The sequence below is a fragment of the Amphiura filiformis genome, unplaced genomic scaffold (assembly GCF_039555335.1).
Source record: "Amphiura filiformis unplaced genomic scaffold, Afil_fr2py scaffold_88, whole genome shotgun sequence".
Lineage (NCBI taxonomy): Eukaryota > Metazoa > Echinodermata > Ophiuroidea > Amphilepidida > Amphiuridae > Amphiura > Amphiura filiformis.
This window is the reverse complement of record NW_027305552.1, coordinates 136,201-155,915: the sequence shown is the minus strand read 5'-3', so window position 1 is coordinate 155,915 and position 19,715 is coordinate 136,201. Positions and strand designations below refer to the sequence as shown.

The following is a 19,715-nucleotide window of genomic DNA, read 5'->3' as shown; positions in this document are numbered from 1 at the left end:
CGTAAAAAGGGTCGTTTTTCGTGGGTAGGCACGATACGCGCGTATCGCGTTTAGGGTGTCAAAAACATGAAAAATTTGAAAAAAGGGTAGCAAAATTGCAATTTCTAAATACGCGGAAATTAAATTTAGGGTATGAAATTTGATGTTAGGAATGAAATCCCTGTTTAGGGTGTCGTTTTAGCCAAGGGTTAAATCCTCGTTTAGAGTGCTTTTCAAAAGTTGATTATCGCGGATGGTGTACAGGCCACAATGGGAGTGACCCCCCGGGATACTATACCAAGCGAACACCAGAATGTTTTTAAAACATGATAATGCACGTGTTTTTGGTTTTAGTTAAAACATTTTGATAACATATCAATGCAATGTCGATTGATAACAATCAAAAAACTCTTTTTTAAAACGTGTTATACTGAAAAAATAATAAAAGAACATTTGAAACCAAAATTCGATATGCTATAGTTAAAATATTATTTAGCAAACATGTTGTGTCCTTAAGTCTATTATGTTAGAATGTTTTGCAGCAAGTTTTGAAGAAAATGTTTTTTGAATGTTATTAAAACCTTTTATACCGTTGACCCTCACATACCGTTTAACCAGACACTTCTATTTTTGTTTCGTTTCTTTCGTTTCTTTCGTTTCTTTCTTTCGTTTCTTTCTTTCGTTTCTTTCTTTCTTTCTTTCTTTCTTTCTTTCTTTCATTTTTCTTTCTTTCTTTCTTTCTTTCTTTCTTTCTTTCTTTCTTTCTTTCTTTCATTTTCTTTCTTTCTTTCTTTCTTTCTTTCAATTTTCTTTCTTTCTTTCTTTCTTTCTTTCATCTTTCTTTCTTTCTTTCATTTTTCTTTCTTTCTTTCGTTCATATTTCTTTCTTTTCTCTTCTTGCTTGCTTGCTTGCTTACTTTCTTTTTTCTTTCTTTCTTTCTTTCTTTTTTTTTGTTTCATCTTTCTTTCTTTCTTTCTTTCTTTCTTTCTTTCTTTCTTTCTTTCATTTTTCTTTCATTTTGCTTTCTTTCTTTTCTTTCTTCTTTCTTTTGTTTCCTTATAATTTGACTTTCCTCTCGTTCTGTGAAGTTTTTTGTTCGATATGAGACTTCAAAAAATATGATTTGATTCACAAATTAAATAAGTTTCATTTTACTTTACTTACTCTAAATAAGAAGACAGGTGAACAGACAAAGTGCTGCATAGTAAACGCATGCGCAAATGTATCATTAGTGTCAACTTCGATATTTTAGTGACTCAATATAGATTAAGACCTTGGGTCAAAATATCTAAGTTACCATTTCCACAATTGAAATGTGTAGTTGCCCATTATTGGGTCAATATTTTCTTCCGTGCAAAAAGGAATCATCGATTAACAAGAACACGACTAAATCGATTTCTTGCAACAACTCACGTCACAACAAAGATACTCAATGGTCACAACTTATAGAGAGTAAACAGTGTTTTCGTAACGCAAAATTACCCGGACGTACGGAGCTGACATCAAATACTATTGGTCTGCCCCATTTACCTGGTATTACCATGATGATATAATGGGGAAGCTTAAAGTTTTTGAAGTAGTTTTTAATGATGAAGATCCTCTGTATCGAGCAGGAGACTTAGTATCAGGACATGTAAGACTACTTTTATCAGAGCCTAAAGACGCGGTGCGTGGTAAGGAATTACTTAATGTATTGCTAACCTGTTTGAGTAGTCGCCGGACTTAGCATTACAGATTTCTATTTAACAATTAAGATAAGGATGTACTGTTTTATTCATGTTAACAAAAAACAAATACGGTTTCTGGTAATGTTCAAGAAACAACAGTTACTCGTTCATTTCTTATTCAATATTGGGACATTTTTTAAGATGGTGAATTCGATCGTGATTGCTCAAGTGTTTTAAGTTGTGGCAGAAAAATACCTTGAGAAACTATCATGTCTATAAATATAGCACACACTCGATAATACTGATCAATTGTTCAATGAGCGAACGTTATATATGTTGACAACTTGCAGCGCACACAGTCCTGTAATAAAATCATTAATGTTCTCATATATCAGATATAGGGTCCACAACTTATAAGTTCCTCCTAAATACTTCTTTTTTTTTAATAAATCGAAATATCTAATATAATCGAATATTTAACGAAATGCAAAACTTGTAAATGAATATGTGTAGCCTTATTTGTTTTACACATATGGACCAAATTATAGCGTCACACGTCATTGTGTTCATGTAAAAAAGAGACCGTTTTAAACAGGGTTAAAAGTTGCATCTGAGTCCATAGGAGTCAACTCTCAAACAATACGGTAGGCCAAGTCTATTCATGTGTTTATTCAAGAAAACCTTACTGCTATGGAGTCAGGTACAACTTTTAAAACGGCCTCTTTTCTTACATAATTAACCATTGTGACTGAACGCAATGATGTGTGACGGTATAAATTGATCCACAGGGGATATCTGTTTACATTGTTACATTTCGTAAAATATTTTTCGACTTATTAAAAAAATTATTAGGGGGGAACTTATAAGTTGTGGACCCTATATGTGACTTTTTGGACAAGGTGTTACATTGAATAAAACCCAAGAGCGGAATATATTTGTGAAGTGTTGCAAAAGTGTGGGGGTGGGAATCTGGGGTCCAAAAGAAAAATATGGGGGAGGGGCAAATGCCCCCTGTAGCCACTGGTTTTATTACGTTTTAAAGTATTTCCTTAACTGCAATCTGGAAGCTTTAGTGAGTCACAGCAGAAGATTGAGCTTTTATTTGAAATAAACAAAAACTGATGACACAATATTGTTTTCCATTTCATTCAGGAATTTGTATCAAATTCAAAGGTTATTCTAAGACATATTGGAAGGAGAAGGAGACCTCAGGCGTGGACGAAAGCGAGCGAACCCGATCTGTCACCTACCTATCCAAAGAATTTTACTTTCACGAACAGCTTATCATTCTAGGCAAAGGTAAGCATTGGAACGCCAATGACGAGGACGTTGCGCGAAAGTGCTCCCTGTAAGCGAAAATAAACAACTCTCACTTCATTACCACTACCATGACCACGTATGAATCTGCAATTCTATATCCTGAAACTGTTCTAACATTTCCTGAAAATGTGTATTTCCCTATACTTTGTACAGGGAAGATCCAAGCAAAATTGTCTGAAATCAGGACATTTCCTGAAGATTTACGAAACGAAACACTGATATGATGTGCACGAAGTGACTTTGGAAAAGGTCTGATGAACTCAGCAGAAATGACCACGTTGTGCAAAATTAACCATTTAAACTCCGCAGAAATTACCACGTTGTGCAAAATTAACTATTTAAGGGATCTGGAATGAGCGTTTTGAGCGTTTCGACAGTATTTTTTGTGGGACATGAGAGCACATCAGACATATCGAATTGCATTCTTTCTGATATCAAATAATTTTCACTTTTTGAAATTCACGATATAATACAAATTTTATGACAAATTATTAAAATTTGATATATAACAGTCCTCGAAGTAAAGTTTATAAATCTAATGACATATTTTTAAAGTGTATGTAGCTGGGAGGAAAAGCCGCCGATCAATTTAAAATTTTGACCTTTCATATTGAAGATATGGATTTTTTTCCAAAAAGATCACCATCCGTGTATAAGGACAATGTAAGATGAATTCTACACCATCCGTGTACAATGCAAGATATGTTGTCATACAAGACGTAGGACTGGCATAGTGCACTTATGTCCACGGCAAATTCACCGTGACCTTTCCAGCCATAAACCCTCTTAGTGAAGATTAAACCGATATATGCAGTACTAAACCATTAAATAGTAATCTATTGTCCAACGCAAATTTATTACCACGTGATAATATTAATCCAATGAGCGATCGAATTGTCCGCTACGGTCGACTAATCCAATTGATAATGACGCTATTGACATGTACGGGCGGAGCTAGCTCCACTGACTGAGTTTTGGGGTATTTTTGCTGGTTTGCTGTCATTTACTCATCAAGGCGGTCCACCGTTATTATAAGGACTATGCTAATGATTTAAAAATTGACATGTAGAGAATAAACCATACTTGATTGACAGAAAGTAATAAATTTGTACCTATTACGGTTTCGTTACACCCTTCTTGCAAATGTAACCAAGCCAGGGCGGCCAGGTGAAGCAAAATGTGCATTGGAATAACACGGGAGTTTGGATATAGATGGTATATGTCTTTCTCATACAAATGTATGGTCCACCGTTATTAAAGCTTGTACCGGGTTGAAAATTCAGATATTTTGAAAAGAATACGCAATAGAAACATAGAGAAAGTACTAAAATCATAGCTTTTATTATACTTTTTCATATATGACGCTAACTAGTTCATCTCCTATGTCTACAACACAGCGCTACCAGTAGGGTTCAATTGCCTATTGTGAATGCCCCTGTGTTGTGTGCATACATGTAGTTAACAATAACTGCATGATGGGCTGTTGCTCACTTTTGGAATAACTTCGCCATTTTATGGAGTGAAAGTGTATTCAAATTTTGGCCAACTTACACAATCGACCATTTTGGACACCAGGATTATACACCGGACCTTCTATGCAAAATACATAACAAGTTTTGGGAAGTACAGACACACCCCCACACCCCCACACACAGCAATGTTCTTGCTGCCCAGAGCATTGAAAACGTTGCCACAATAACGCGATATCCTACAATGGTCCATATTTACATGGATTATGCTGACACTTGTGGCTCTCATTTCAAATGTATCATGAACACATGCTTTATTTTAGTATCTGTGGTTTTGCCAAACTCAGTACTGTAGCTGGTTCTTTGGTTAAAAAACCCGATTCTGTTACAAATATTGGGATTTCCACACGCGATCGAAAATTGTCGGAGAAAGGAGCTCATAAATAGAAATCACGGACAGTAAGATCAACAATGGGTATCTACATTCGAAGCTTAAACGCTTGTTAGAAATTTACCATCGATTTCAGGCAATTGGACAAAGCGAATTGTAGAATTCGAAGCCATCTGTAGAAAAAGAGCGTGAACTTAATGACTTTGAGCTTGGGACATCACAATACGTGTTTTAATTAGTGTTAGACCTGTTATAATAATATGATAATTATGCCGACCCCAACTTCCTAACCCCCCTTGAAGTCTAATGGTGCGTCTCTTATCATTGACAATGACACAATCGTTAATTGTTATTTTATTATTATTATTATTGTTGTTGTTGTTGTTATGGTTGTTGTTATTGATGATGTTATTGTTTTTGTTATTGTTGTTGTTATTATTATTATTCTTATTCTTATTATTATTATTATTATTAGCAGTAGTATTATTAGTATTATTAGTATTATTAGTATTATTATTATTATGTGTTGCTATTCTTCGAGTTTCGAGTTCCAGGTTTTTTTTTATTTCTAGTTAAAAATTTTTGCGAGTTTTTAGCATAATATTATTACTTCTTATTACAGATGAAACAGCAACAGACGGCAATGCAGCCAAGATTGTATTACACGCCGGAGAACATTTATTTCCTTTTAGTTTTCGAATTCCCATTAAACCTTTACCACACCCATTTGAAGGCTTCTACGGACAGGTCCGATATAAAGTCACTGCTAAGATCGACAGGCCTGCTAAATCACATTACAAGACTCAAACTCTATTTTGCATCATTGGAGCTGGTATTGATCTTAACACAAAACCTGATTCCCAGGTAAGAATGATAGAACCAATCTGCGCCGATGCGGATTTGAATAAACCCAGTAGGCTATACAGATAACCAGGCGGGCCTAAATATAAATATTTTAGAATAAAACACGCAGTCCACTACGCACAGGCGTAAACTTACTAGCCTCAGCACACTTTATAATAATTCACTGATCACTGTGGCCCAAGATACGCCATAAAAACCAACAATTAGGGTCTTGCAACTAAGACGCGCACACCCTATAGGCCTAGGGTAGCTGCAGGTAATATGGGACAGCAGGTAATATGGGACACCTGTTTTCATTTTAACAAAAAGTAGCTTAGAGAAGGTAAACACTTTAAGTTGATTTGTTAAGTGTTTAGAGACATCAATTGTGCTTCTAGAAATGCAGTTTTGGAGTCTGTGTATCAAACTCTTGGAAATCAATGCCAAAAGAGTGAAATTGCCCAAAAATTATGGTTTTTTTTGGCCTGATATAAAATCAATGACGTCACATTTTATGAAATTGTGTGCATTGTCAATGCGAAAAGCAAAACTATTTAGAAAATTGAATTTTCTTGTAGAAATTTGCATTTAACATTCAAAATCATGTAACAAAAATGTTTTTAGAACAAAAGAGTGATTTTCTGAACTTTTGATTTTCACCATAGAGATAACACAGTGTCCCATATTACCTGCACATGCAGGTAATATGGGACACTTGACGATGACGTCATTTTGACGTCATAGCGTCCAAACAAACAAAAAAAACAAGGTAACATTGCCTGTTTTATTAATCTTAAAGGACAGGTTGTTCATCATAACAATCTCTTGTGGGCATATCTTCTTTAGTTTTTATGCAAATAAGCTAAACGTCCTTGTAAACCATCGCAACCAGGATCAACTCCCCGAGTTCTCGTACAGGTAACCAACACAATCTGAATATTAGCAGTTAGTTCCTTTCCTATAGGGACATTTCAAGTTGGCTCAATCAAGCCTATTTCACGAGAACAAACGGCGCTGGCTGGGTCTCGAATCTCCGAACACCAATGCACCGGAGTCTAACAGCTTAGTTCTTATATCAATTAAGCTAACTTGACTGCTTTAGGGTGCGGTCACATAGAAGTATACGGTACACGGTATTCGCTATACGATATACGCTCATTCGATCAGGCTGAGTTCACATAGGACTATATTATGTGAACTCAGCCTGATCGAATGAGCGTATATCGTACAGCGAATACCGTATACAGTATACTTCTATGTGAACGCATGTATGTATACCTATGCACCTAATGTTCTATCTTGTCTGTAGGCTTATGTTAAAGACCGGAGCTAGGCGTTGCTAAAGACCGGATCTTATGTTGAAGACCGGAGCTAGGCGTTGCTAAAGACCGGATCTTATGTTAAAGACCGGAGCTAGGCGTTGCTAAAGACCGGATCTTATGTTAAAGACCGGAGCTAGGCGTTGCTTACCTTATCTCATTATCTCTTAAAATCTTATTATCAAAGGAAATAGAGGAAAAATCATGTTTGTGACAAGATGACAGTATTGTGTTAAAGGCTCTTAGCAACGATTCCACCAAACATCTAAAATTTTATAAATTAAAGTCTGCACAAAAAGTAACTCAAGCTGTTATAAATACGCCTATAGATTCAGAACTAATAATTGTTTTCACAATATTTCAACATAAAAAGAAGGATGATTTATTTACGCGCATTTTGATACCCCATTTGTCCAATTTTGTTCAATATTGACAATACAGCACCCCAATTTAAAAGTTGCAGTTATTTGTATTGATTTGAAGTAAGCGCGAAGATAATGGCGGGCTTTACTTGTTTACAGTGCTGGCATTATAACATTGATCGCTGTAAACTGCAACTTTTAAATTCGGGTATTTTTTCTGTAAAAGCACTACTGTGTTGTTAATATTGAACGACATTTGACGAATGGGGTATAAAATGCGTGTAAATAAATCATCCTTCTCGCTATGTTGAAATATTGTGAAATCAATTATTAGTTCTGAATCTATAGGCGTATTTATAACAGCTGAGTTACTTTTTATGCAGACTTTATATTATTTGTATATAATATGTTATTATGTATAATTGCCACTGAATATGTTTCGTGTGAAAACATTTTTTCAAATCGTTGCTAGTGTCTTTAAATTGTGTAGATGAATTTGCGTCTTAGAAATTTGTTTTGTATGCTTCCCAGCAAACACAAAACGTTTTCGACATCATTCGCAAAAGGTTATAAAAAGTTGTCAGAAAACGTTTAAATGTCGGGTTATATAAAGGGTATATTAAGAGTATAAAACGTTTTCATAACCCTTAAAAACATTTTTTGATAATCTACTGCTCATTAAACAAAAATGTTTTACATAAAACGTTTAAATGTCGGGTTATATAAAGGGTATAAAAACGTTTTAATAACATTCCAAAAAGATTCTTGAAAACTTGACACAAAACATTCTAAACAGAATGTTATTTTGGGGTTGAAAAAATATTTTGCGAAAAATGTTTGCCCAAAATATTTTCAATAACGTTTTAAAAACGTTTTCGTGACCTTTATATAACCCGACATTTAAATGTTATTAAAAGGTTTTGAAAAAACATTTTAAGAACATTTCTGTGTTTGCTGGGTTCAAACATTTTAACATAATGTTATTTAAGTATTGACACAATATTTGGCAAAAATGTTTGCAAAAATAGTTTACTATAACATTTTTTGAAAACATTTGAAAATATTGTTGTAGTGTGTTTTCATACAAAACGTTTTAAATCGTTATCATGACCTTTATATAACCCGACATTTTAATGTTATTAAAACGTTTTTACCTACACCAAAAGCCAAAATATAACTTATTTAAACCGTTTTTAAAACGTTTTTGTGTTTGCTGGGATTCTTGTGTTATAAAAAGTTATGAAAAAAAGAAAGAAATAACATGACAAAATAATAATAATAATAATAATAATAATAATAATAATAATAATAATAATAATAATAATAATAAAAACACCTTTTCGACAAAAATAAATTGAATTAAAGGACATACTGATTATTTAATATTTATCTATTTGAGTTTTTTACAAGACCAAGTGAAAAACTTTTTCTGCTGACAGTTTCGCCAGAAACCTTGTGGCTTTCTCAAAGCATTGATGATGTTATTGGTCCATCTGCAGGAACAATAGATTACGTAATGCATTGTTCCTTAAGGGGTGGTGCAATAATTATGTGTACCCCCGGGGTGGTGAATTCTCAAAATGGTCTGCCAAAAATCGCTTGCCCCCCCTTTGGCCGTGCCAAAAATCTTTGCCCCCCTTTCGACGTGCCAAAAACCTTTGGCCCCCCCTTTGACGTGCCAAAAATCTTTGCCCCCCTTACACATGCAAGATTTTGGGGAACCCGAATTTAAAACCTTAAATTGTCATATCATATAATGCGAGCGCAGCGAGCAGGAAATTATGCATATTTGAACGTGTTTCTAACGTTTTCCTACGCCTTTTTAGGGCGTAGGCTAATATAAAATGGTACCAAAAATATCTGTGGCAAAATTGCTTGCCCCCCTTTCGACCTGCCAAAATCGCTTGATCCCCCTTTTGACCTGCCAAAAAATGCTTGTCCCCCCCCCCTATAATTCACCACCCCGGGGGTACACATAATTATTGCACCACCCCTAAGCCGATTTGATTCATTGACAAGCTATTCATCTTTCGCCATTAAATTGGTAACTGACCTGACAGCGTATTATGATCAGTTATAGCAAAGTTTCAGCAAAGGGTTACTAAAAATATTGCATATAGTTGTATTAAAAAGCTAAAAATAAGCAAGTAGGCGTGATAGTAATATATTGAAAGATGGCGGTCTCAATCCCAGCATGCACTTGAATTGTGTGGTGGGTCGTCGTTTCGATCCCAGCACGCACTTGAATTGTGTGGTGGGTCGTCGTTTCGATCCCAGCACGCACTTGAATTGGGCGGTGGGTCGTCGTTTCGATCCGCAGCATGCACTTGAATTTAAGTGGTGGGTCGTCGTTTAGAGGCGGGAGGAGAAAATTCAGTAGCTAAGCTAAGCTAAGCTAAGCTAAGCTAAGCTAAGCTAAGCTAAGCTAAGCTAGCAAAGCTTATCATACAAATTTCGGCACGGTTGTCAAACTTAAACTATGTTTAATACTAGGTACTTCACACTGAATACAATTATTTACAACTAAGAAGAGTAACACCACTTCACTGTTTTCACAAGTTAAAAACATTATAAATCACGGAGACAAATCAATCTCCACACCAATCTATTATAAAGAACACACCACTCTGACTTTTAAGTATAATCTAATATTGCACACCATGAGTGAATTATTTTTTTTTTTTTGATACGTTGTATTTAATCACAGATACCGTCAATCGGAGAAGATGAGAAATCCGTGTGTTGTATGTGCTGTGTAACCGGCCCTATCAAAGTATCGGCTCAAACAAATAAGAGTTGCTATGTGCCTGGAGAATTTATCTGGGTTTCCGGAGTTATACAGAATCAAAGTAGTCGAGAGGTTATAGATGTTACAGCCAAGTTAGTACAGGTGAGTACATGTGAGGGCAACTGCGCCCGGCGCCGGTTTTATCCGATCCGGGGTGATGCTGATAATATTTGTAAACGCTCTTTAGGAAAGTCATAGTTCATTGAATCTACAACCGTGTGACAAAACAAGCGAAAATAGTAACTTTTTGAACAAGATTTGCATTTTAAGGTGGTATTGGATGCATTTTCTAGAAATTAGGAAATGCTTTGAGCATGTTATAGACAGATTAATTAAGTATGTAGGGTAAAGTACACTGATCAATATGCCTTTTGTTTGGAGCAACTCGGACATACGGTTAACGGTTTCCATAATACATCAATTTATATTTTCTTTTTATCCTATTGTTTTTGTCAATAATCAATCTAGTTAATGAGCTAAAAGCACTGGAAAGGCTCATTAATATGTAATGTTTGCCAATATTTTGCTAAAAATCAATGCATAATTGTTCAGGGTACATTTATTTTGCATACTTTTGCCCTGAAACTTGGTCAAAGTGTTTCTAGAATGTTCTGATGTATTATATAGTGAAGCCGCCCTCTAATTTGCATAATTAATGAGCTAATTTGCATAAATGATAATTAATTATGCAAATATGTATATTATCATCGAGGAATGTTTTATATTCATGCATGGTATATGCACTTTTTAATTTTTGAAGTAGCCAAACCTCCTCCGTGGACAGAGTGAAAAACGGGTACATTTCTTTAAAAGGGCATATCTTCAAAAGTTATGAGCCGTTTGAAATAATTGTTTCGGTTTATTAAAGCTAACGGGTAAAGGCTTCTTTACAAACCAACATAATTATACTGATCAACTTTTCTGAAATAGGAGAAAAACAGGGCGCAATGAGGGGCCTCTTTTTTGGGGACACCCTGTATAAAAGGTTCTGATTGGATGAAGGGAACACTTGGAAGTTTCGACAAAAAAAATACAGAGGCTTGTTTTCCAGCTAGAAGCTCACACAGCTCTTACGATGCTATGCATAGTGTAATCAAAGACTTTATAGAGATAATTCACTGCTTGCTTGTTAGCTCTTGGATGAAAATGTTTGCTCAGGTGTACCAAGGTGGAAACTATGCATAGATGGTTTATAAGAGTATCGTTTTTGTAAACAAACCTTTCCATAATTAGGGCCTATGTCTTTGAGTTTCAAGTTTGAATTTTCGAGTTTTAATATTCGAGTTTCAATATTCGAGTTTCAATATTCGAGTTTAAATCTTTGGACTTTCAATATTTGATTTTATTGAGACTCGCAACTCAAAGATTAGCAACCCACGTCCAGGTGGGCCCGTGCGTGGTACCGGTGTCAAAGGTGTTCTCAGAGAGAATAAATCCTAACAAATTCAGCAATTTTATTCCAAATAGTAGGTAGGTTGGGTGGGGAGTGGGGCCCAGTGTCATCGCCCCGATATCTTCATGGCAGAAATCGCCATGGTAGGTTGAATCCACAGCCACGCATGGTCATTTTGTTCCGACCTGTTTAATAGTTTTGAGACGCATAATGGGCCGAGGGACATCCGACTAAGGCTATTGACAATAGCTTGGTGCTGACTTCTGTACTAGTCAGTGAGCATGGTATTCGCCATGAGGTCATCTGCTTCATATAAAATCAGAATTTTTGTCAGTTTTTGAGCTCAATACGCACGGTTCTTACGCAAGCTAACGACTATCATATCCTTTCAACACATATATTCAATACATTCAAGCGCAAGCATCGAAATATGGCTTCTTTAGAATAAAAAAATTACGGGAGATCCATAGTGGCGTATAATGATTTTTGGTCAGTTTTTTGAAAATTGGCACATATGTTTTTAATGATGTTCTCTTTCATTTTTTTCTAAGTCTCATCTGTCAAAATTAGCTAATTAATTAGTAATTAATTAATTAAATGTGGCGTATAGTTACAAAGTGAAATTTTGTGTTTTCCATAGTGGCGTATCGACTATACGCCTCTTTTTATACACATTTTATAATTGTGGTGTGATCAAGCAAAATCAGTCGGAACTCAATAATATAAAATTTTCGGTTTCTCATAGGATAATAATAAGCCTTTTTAAAGCTGCATTTTGCAGAAAACCCCACTGAAATTGAACAACCAGTTCTAAACATATGTGTGAGGGTATGTATGTGTGATATGGGTGTGGGAGAGTAAAGGTGAGAGGGATGAGAGCGTGGGGGGGGGTGTGCGTGATTTGATTTGATTTGATTTACCTTTGTACATATGATTGTAAATAATTTTGATTGTAATTATTGTAATATAAACCTATATACATAAGTTTGATCTTGTTTGATCGTGTCGTCTGACGATTGCCTTTTAGGCATGAAACTCAGAGTAACGACTACCTATTCTGGAAGGTCTGTTCTTTGAATTTTTATACGCTCTCCCTTTTGGGATTGAGCACTTTATTCAAAAGATAGTCTAACTTGAGTAAAATGTTGTTAAGTTTGATCTTGTGTACATGTGTGTGAGGGTATATTATGTGTGATATGTATGGGGGTGAGTAAGGGTCAGAGGGATGAGAGCGTGGGGGTAGGGGTGAGTGGGTTGTGTATCTTTTATACATTGTACATTATTTAATATTTATATTGATTACTATGAGTTATTGTTGTTGTTGTTTGAAATGTATTTTTGTCTTTTATATGAACGCACCGCCAATTTAGGCGTGTGCCGCTGATTCAAAAGCGTCTGTTCAAATAAATAAATAAATAAATATAAATAAATATGAGCAATTAAAGAGTTTCCAAAACAACAGGAAACAAAAGGAAATATTTTCTTTGCCTGGCTATCTCAAAATCAATATTTCCGAGTTCCGACTGATTTTGCTTGATCGTATCACAATTAAGAAATATCGGCAAAAATGAACAACATTGTATGTCATAGTGGCATACACCTCGGTACATGTCATAGTGACGTATCGGACCTATACGCCACTATGGAATGAAGCCGGCGAAAAGTAACGCCATAGGGATTACACGGCGATCGATTTGCGTAAGGTTAACGTTAGGTTAGGGTATTGCGTTTTGCGTGTTTTCCATAGTGACGTATAGTTTTGTACTTATTGTTTTCAGTTTGCCAGCAATATTATGTATTTATTTCTTTTGAAAGCTGTTAGGCTGGCTTGAGCATTTTGTTTGAACCTAGTCCCATCAGGATCTAGGTGTGTCTCCACACGGAGCGATCGTTTGAACAAGCAAGCAAACAAACAAACTAAATGTTCCATTACGTTTCACGACCTGGAGAGAATTGATCAAACATTGAATTCCCTCCTGAGGATCGTATCTGTCAATGCGTTGACCAGATAACAATGATGTCATTATAGCTAGAGGCAATATATAACACAAATGGGTCAATGAGTTACATAAAAATGACCTTGTGTGGGATTTGGTTCCCAGGAAGTGAGTTTTGCCTGAGGCAATTTGTTGTTAAATGTTGATCCCTCACTGCAAGAGTTATTACCGTCGATTTGGTTGAAAAAGGAGGTGAGACATGATTAAATCTCTTCAGGTAACAAAACTAAATGTTCTATTTTTATGTGCTCTTATCTGACTGCAGACAGTGATCTGCTTGGCTAGACGTGAGGTTAGTGGTCGACCACACACACGATCCCAAGTAAGGGTTATTTCTAAAGTCAAATGTGAAGGCTGTGATGAGTATTCCAAAGTTTCATTTTCTCGGAAGCCTCTCCTGATCCCATCATGCCCACCTTCTGGCCTCATAGCGTGTGGACTCATTGATATCCAATATCATGTTAAGGTAAGTAATGGCACCGTTGTTGCAATATAATTATTTTACCGAAATAAATCCCCCATTCATTGTACTTGTTCAGCTTGTTTAATAGGTGATTTTGTTTTTTGTTCCGCAGGAACATATTGGCCCACACTGATCAAAACACCCAGTACCAGTTCTAAGCATATCCTCTGTTTGTAAAACTTGCTTGAAGCATGAATTTTATATGTCTGAGAAAGATATTGATATGAGTTAAATGATGTCTCTTGTACACTAGGTTGTCAAATAGTTGCTTGGTTTAATAGTCACGAAAGTGCATGGATGTAGCAGAGACATTTGCACCCTGGTTAATATGTAACAAGATATCTCATTGGTCCTGCTGTATGGCATCACTATGGCCAAGTTCTCAGTTCATTGACCCTTTTCTGTGTTAATATTATTGGATCTTAATGGATGTGACCCAAACTAATGACAGTATTACAACACCCTCAATACCCAAAGACAACAAACATTTTTTCCAATGAAAATTTGTAACTATGCCTCGCAGAGATTCGGCTGAATTTATAAACTATCTATGGTACGTTCTATTTTTATAACAGTTTGATGCAGATATTGGGCGGACGCCATTAGATACTTACATCTATTTGCCGATCACTATAGGAACTGTACCACGCAGCAGCTCCAATGCCGTATGGTCACCGCGGAATGGTGAAGTAATCACGCAACAACCCTCAGGTATGAGTCTTCTTTCCACAGTCAATATCACAAAAGAATGGAAACTTTTCAGAGAAGTTACTTTAAGTTACAAAACCGAACTGGTTAGTTTATACACTAGGTATTATAATGTCATAATGTATTTATATAATATTGAATGACTTTTAGTGTGAAACAAAATTATATTGTACGAGATAGTAGAATATTGCATGAGTCGGCGACGAGTGCAATATTTTTGTATCGAGTGCAATATAATATTATCACAGGCGAAAAGTCACTTGGTCCTGCCGAGCCTCGAACCCAAGACAGTGGCATCCGAAGTTTTTCAAAAAAAAAAAAAAAAAAAAAAAGAGGGGGGAGGTGGGCATAGGACTCGATCCCCTGACTGTTCACAAATATTCGGCTCGCTTCGCTCGCCGTAATTTGTAAACCACCTACATTTGTGGCTCTTGAGCCACAGCGCATCTATTTTGTTTTGTTGCCTAGGGTTTTGGAAACACTTCAACTGTTCATATATTTGGAACAATATATTAAATGTTCAATTTCAATGGGGTTTTCTGCAAAATGTCGCTTTGCAAATGCTTTATACAATCATGTAAAAAGCTGAAAATTTAATATGGCCGACTTCAGACTGAATTTGCTTGATCACACCACATATTACTAAAATAGAATGAATAAAGTCTGCACAAAAAGTAACCCAGCTGTTATAAATACGCCTATAGATTCAGGACTAATAATTGTTTTCACAATATTTCAACATAAAAAGAAGGATGATTTATTTACGCGCATTTTGATACCCCATTTCTCCAATTTTGTTCAATATTGACAATACATCAGTGTTTTGAAAGAAAAATACCCCAATTTAAAAGTTGCAGTTATTTGTATTGATTTGAAGTAAGCGCGAAGACAATGGCGGGCTTTACGTGTTTACAGTGCTGGCATTATAACCATTGATCGCTGTAAACGGCCACTTTTAAATTCGGGTATTTTTCTGTAAAAGCACTACTGTGTTGTTAATATTGAACGACATTTGACGAATGGGGTATCAAAATGCGTGTAAATAAATCATCCTTCTCGTTATGTTGAAATATTGTGAAAACAATTATTAGTTCTGAATCTATAGGCATATTTATAACAGTTGAGTTACTTTTTGTGCAGACTTTAGATTAAATAACGAAAGACATGTGACATAAAGGACGTTCCGTAAAGCTAAATCAAAATTAGCCAAAAGTATTACATTCCAAAATTGAAACGGGTATGTAAAAATCTAATTAAAATAATTATAATCTCTGTCTGTCTGTCTGTCTGTCTGTCTGTCTGTCTGTCTGTCTGTCTTTCTAACTCGCTCGTTTTCTTTTTTATTTACAGCTACAGCAAGACAACTTCAACTAGTTGCAAGATATGAATCTTCATGCGAAGGACCGCAATCAATACCTAATAAATATGGCTATACTTTTGGAAAACTAATGTTTGCACCCAAGTACCCAATGTACAACTTTTCCCTTCCGGATCCAGATAATGAGCCTCCATGTACATGTCGTCCGGACCAGATCCTGTTTAACTTGTAGATTATTCATTATCGCGGTGTTTTCCAAACCGTACTTTAACCGTCCCTATAATTGCAACCTGAGAAGTGCTTTACGCAATGCGTACAGCGTGCAGAGCGACATTCAAGAACTTTATATATACGTTCGGGAGGCGGAGGCACTCGAATATGAACATGATGAAAGTGACGTGCCTGTGCTTACTGGAGTAGGCCTACGACACTAGGGGTCTAAATGTGGCGATTTTTATCAAAAAAAGTGGGCCATTCAGTGGCGGCTTTGGGAAAATGGGGGTGATTATGTGTGGACTAACGCTAAAAATTGGATGTCATTGTGTGAGAATAAATACCAGGATCGTATTTTGATTCGTTGAACCTTCTAATTAGCATATTTTTGGATACCTCCATATTTCAGGCCGAGACTTCACTTTCCGAAAAAACTGAAAATGCGCGTGAAATTGGGCAAAAGTACCAAAAACAGGCTGAAATTAAATAAAGTTGCGGAAATTTTGCCTAAAAAACTGAATTCAGTTAAAAAACTGAACATTCTCATGCCTGATATTTGGTTTACAAGTTTTACAAGTTTTATTTGTCTCTATGCCACCAAAACATTTGGTATAAGAGAGTTACAATAAGATAAAATCCCCCATTCTTGGTAAAGAAATCAAGTGATGGTTTTCGCTTAGTCATCGCCTTCTTTGATGTGGGCTAAATCGTTCAGTGGAAACACTGACCTTACTAGCGCTCTACCTTCTACCAAATTCCCTCTCGCGCCACTCCATGAAATACTGTGGCGTCCGCAATGAGCATGCCTGGTTCTGAAACAGCGCTCGAAGAGCTTACTAGTATGTGTCGCGTCCTTGGTGATCTCCCGGATCGGAGAAGAGTGTCGTAGCAAAACTTGCTGATGATCTGACTGTGGTGGTGATACAATGGACGAGTTGTTGCATAATAATGTAGATCAGTACTGCAATGGCCCTTTATTAATATCAGCTTCAACGGGACCGGCGGCAACATTGTATCCTGGAAAACCTCATCAAATTCATGTAATGCACGAAATTTTGACTTCATGTCGGAAGGGCGCCAATGACACGAAACAAGAGAGACAGATTCTGAGTGCACCGTTATGAAAGTGCAATTTAGGGTCGTTGGTATACGGTTGGGGATGCGTATTTTGCCAGCTACGCTCCGGATGAGGAGAGAGCTGGTCTGGTTGACGTGGGCATCCGTACGTGGTATTGAAGTGACTTACCCGGCGGCAATCGATTACACGATTCGTTTCTACTGCGTGGATCACACGCTTTGACCCGGCAAGATCCATGGAGCTATTAGAACATGGAGAAGCAATAGATTACGTAAAGAATTGTTCCTTTGTGCCGATTTGATTTACCGACAAGCTATTCCTCGAGAGGTAACTTTTGACAAAATGGTTCCGCCATTGAATCGGTAACTGGCCCGACAGCTTATTAACGCTTTACCAGGCAGGCTACTGTCAATAACTTATCAAAAGATTGAGCGAGAGGTACCTTTTGTTCTCATACAGCCCAGTGGTGTGATTGAGTAGCCGAAAGCACAAATGGTTCATCATGGTTTAATATAAGCCTATTCAATAAAGTCAAATGGATTTTTTTTTAAATATCACGAATATCCATTTAAAAAAGCAGGAGGGAGTGAAGGAGGGAGGGGTGAAAAGAGGAGAAAGGCGATCGCGAGGGGAGGGGAGGAAGATAACAAGGAAAAGAAAGAAAGGGAAAGGGAGAGAGGGAGAAGAGAGAGGAAGTTATAAAATGTGGTCCTACGAAAGAATAAGTGCAGAGAAAGGAAAATAAATGAACGAATGAATTAGTTAATAATAATTATTATAGAAACTAAAAACATAACAGCACTAGGCAGCCATTCGATGATGCCAAAGCCTTTATGCGTCACGTAATTAGAACGCCAAGTCAGATGTATTTCACACCTACCAAACACAAGTCACCCAATTTTGGAAATTGAACGTTGAATGTGCACTCTTATGAATATTGATTGACAACATTTTCTAATGTCAGCGCCTTAATCGGAAACAATAGAACAATAAACCCTGAAGTGCGTTGGCAAGATCCACCTCGAGAGTTGGATCACGGCAACCGACTACCCACAACCGTTTCTACTGGGCTTGCTACCCACCAATACACGATACTGTACTACATGGTACGGCAACCGACCCTCAGTAGAAATACTTTGATAGAGAAAGAGCTGATCTAAATTTAAATGTATGCGGTTTTTAATCGAATCTACCAGCCTGCAGCTATTCTAAGTTTAAAAATAGGTTTATTTTTACCATACCTGGCTGAAAATTTATATCGTCTTTCAATCGATTAACAAAATTCATCGTGATTTTTGGATATTTAAGAAATAATATTAAAAAACAAACGCACACCCACACACAAAAAGGCAAGAGAATATATCGATGGGAAAGCTATACTTATACTCCTGCGGAGCGGTATCACACATTTTATTTTTATTGTGTGGAATATTATACCCGCATGCGAAACATGGACGGGTATATTCTAAATTGGCTCCTAATTGGCTCATTTGCATAATTTCATCATGTTTTCTGATATCAGGCTTATAAAAAGCATTCTTTTAATGGTAAATGAAATATATTATCTCTCAATTTGTCCATGATTCTCAGCAAAGATATTCAAATATTTGGTAATAAATTAGTATAATTCCTGAGAGTTGGCCGCCACATCAAGGTAGTGTTGGTCTCAAGCATCTCCCGCAGCTCAAATACCAAATAAACTCCAATATTGTTGAGCAGTGAAATTATAACATACATATTTGCATTGGGGTAAGTGGGACATTCGGTATCGTATTGGTGGGTTTAGTGCTGCAATGAAGATGTAGTATCGAAAGTGTCACACTTACCCAATGTCCCACTTATCCCATCTTAACCCTATTAAACATTGCTCTGGACTTTTTAGACTGATCAGACTATAGCTGTTCTGATTAGACTATAAAGTTCTGATCACACTTTACATGCTTTAGGTGTTTAGGTGAGTTGACATATCACATCATTGACTTGGAATTTGTATGGATATATTACACCTGCTTGTCCCTAAGCTTTGTGCAAATTGAGGTTTTTTGATGTTTGGTTCGGTTAGGGTTAATGGTTACACTTCTTAACGCCTCACTACAATCAACGGTAGACTTCACTTAGCCTGAGTCCCTCGGCCCCGATCTCGAAACAATCAACATGGCGGAATAAAATGGCCGTTTCTCGATTCGGGGCCTGAGAACGAACCGTGCAAAAAAGTGGGGCGAGTAATTCTTTTGTATTGTATTGTTTTCACGACGAAAACACGTCGGGCGTGCGCAGTAGCTCAATCAATGACGTAGAAACTAGCTCAAACTCATCAGCAGTATTATCGTCGACGCCTGCGCAATACTTGTTGTACGGCCAGTTAGGGCTTGTAGAAGAGATGATACGTGATTAATTAGTCATGAA

At 36.5% G+C, this 19,715-nt stretch overlaps 1 protein-coding gene across 1 annotated transcript; it reads left to right on the top strand.

Moving 5' to 3' along the window:
- Positions 1 to 1,438: 1,438 nt before the first annotated feature.
- Positions 1,439 to 16,859, top strand: LOC140144856 (arrestin domain-containing protein 3-like). Its single transcript, XM_072166658.1, has 7 exons — positions 1,439 to 1,653; positions 2,800 to 2,946; positions 5,450 to 5,691; positions 10,059 to 10,241; positions 13,795 to 13,995; positions 14,568 to 14,703; positions 16,051 to 16,859. The coding sequence occupies exons 1-7, from the start codon at positions 1,533 to 1,535 to the stop codon at positions 16,248 to 16,250; spliced, it is 1,230 nt and encodes a 409-aa protein (XP_072022759.1). The 5' UTR covers positions 1,439 to 1,532; the 3' UTR covers positions 16,251 to 16,859.
- The last annotated feature ends 2,856 nt before the right edge of the window (positions 16,860 to 19,715 follow it).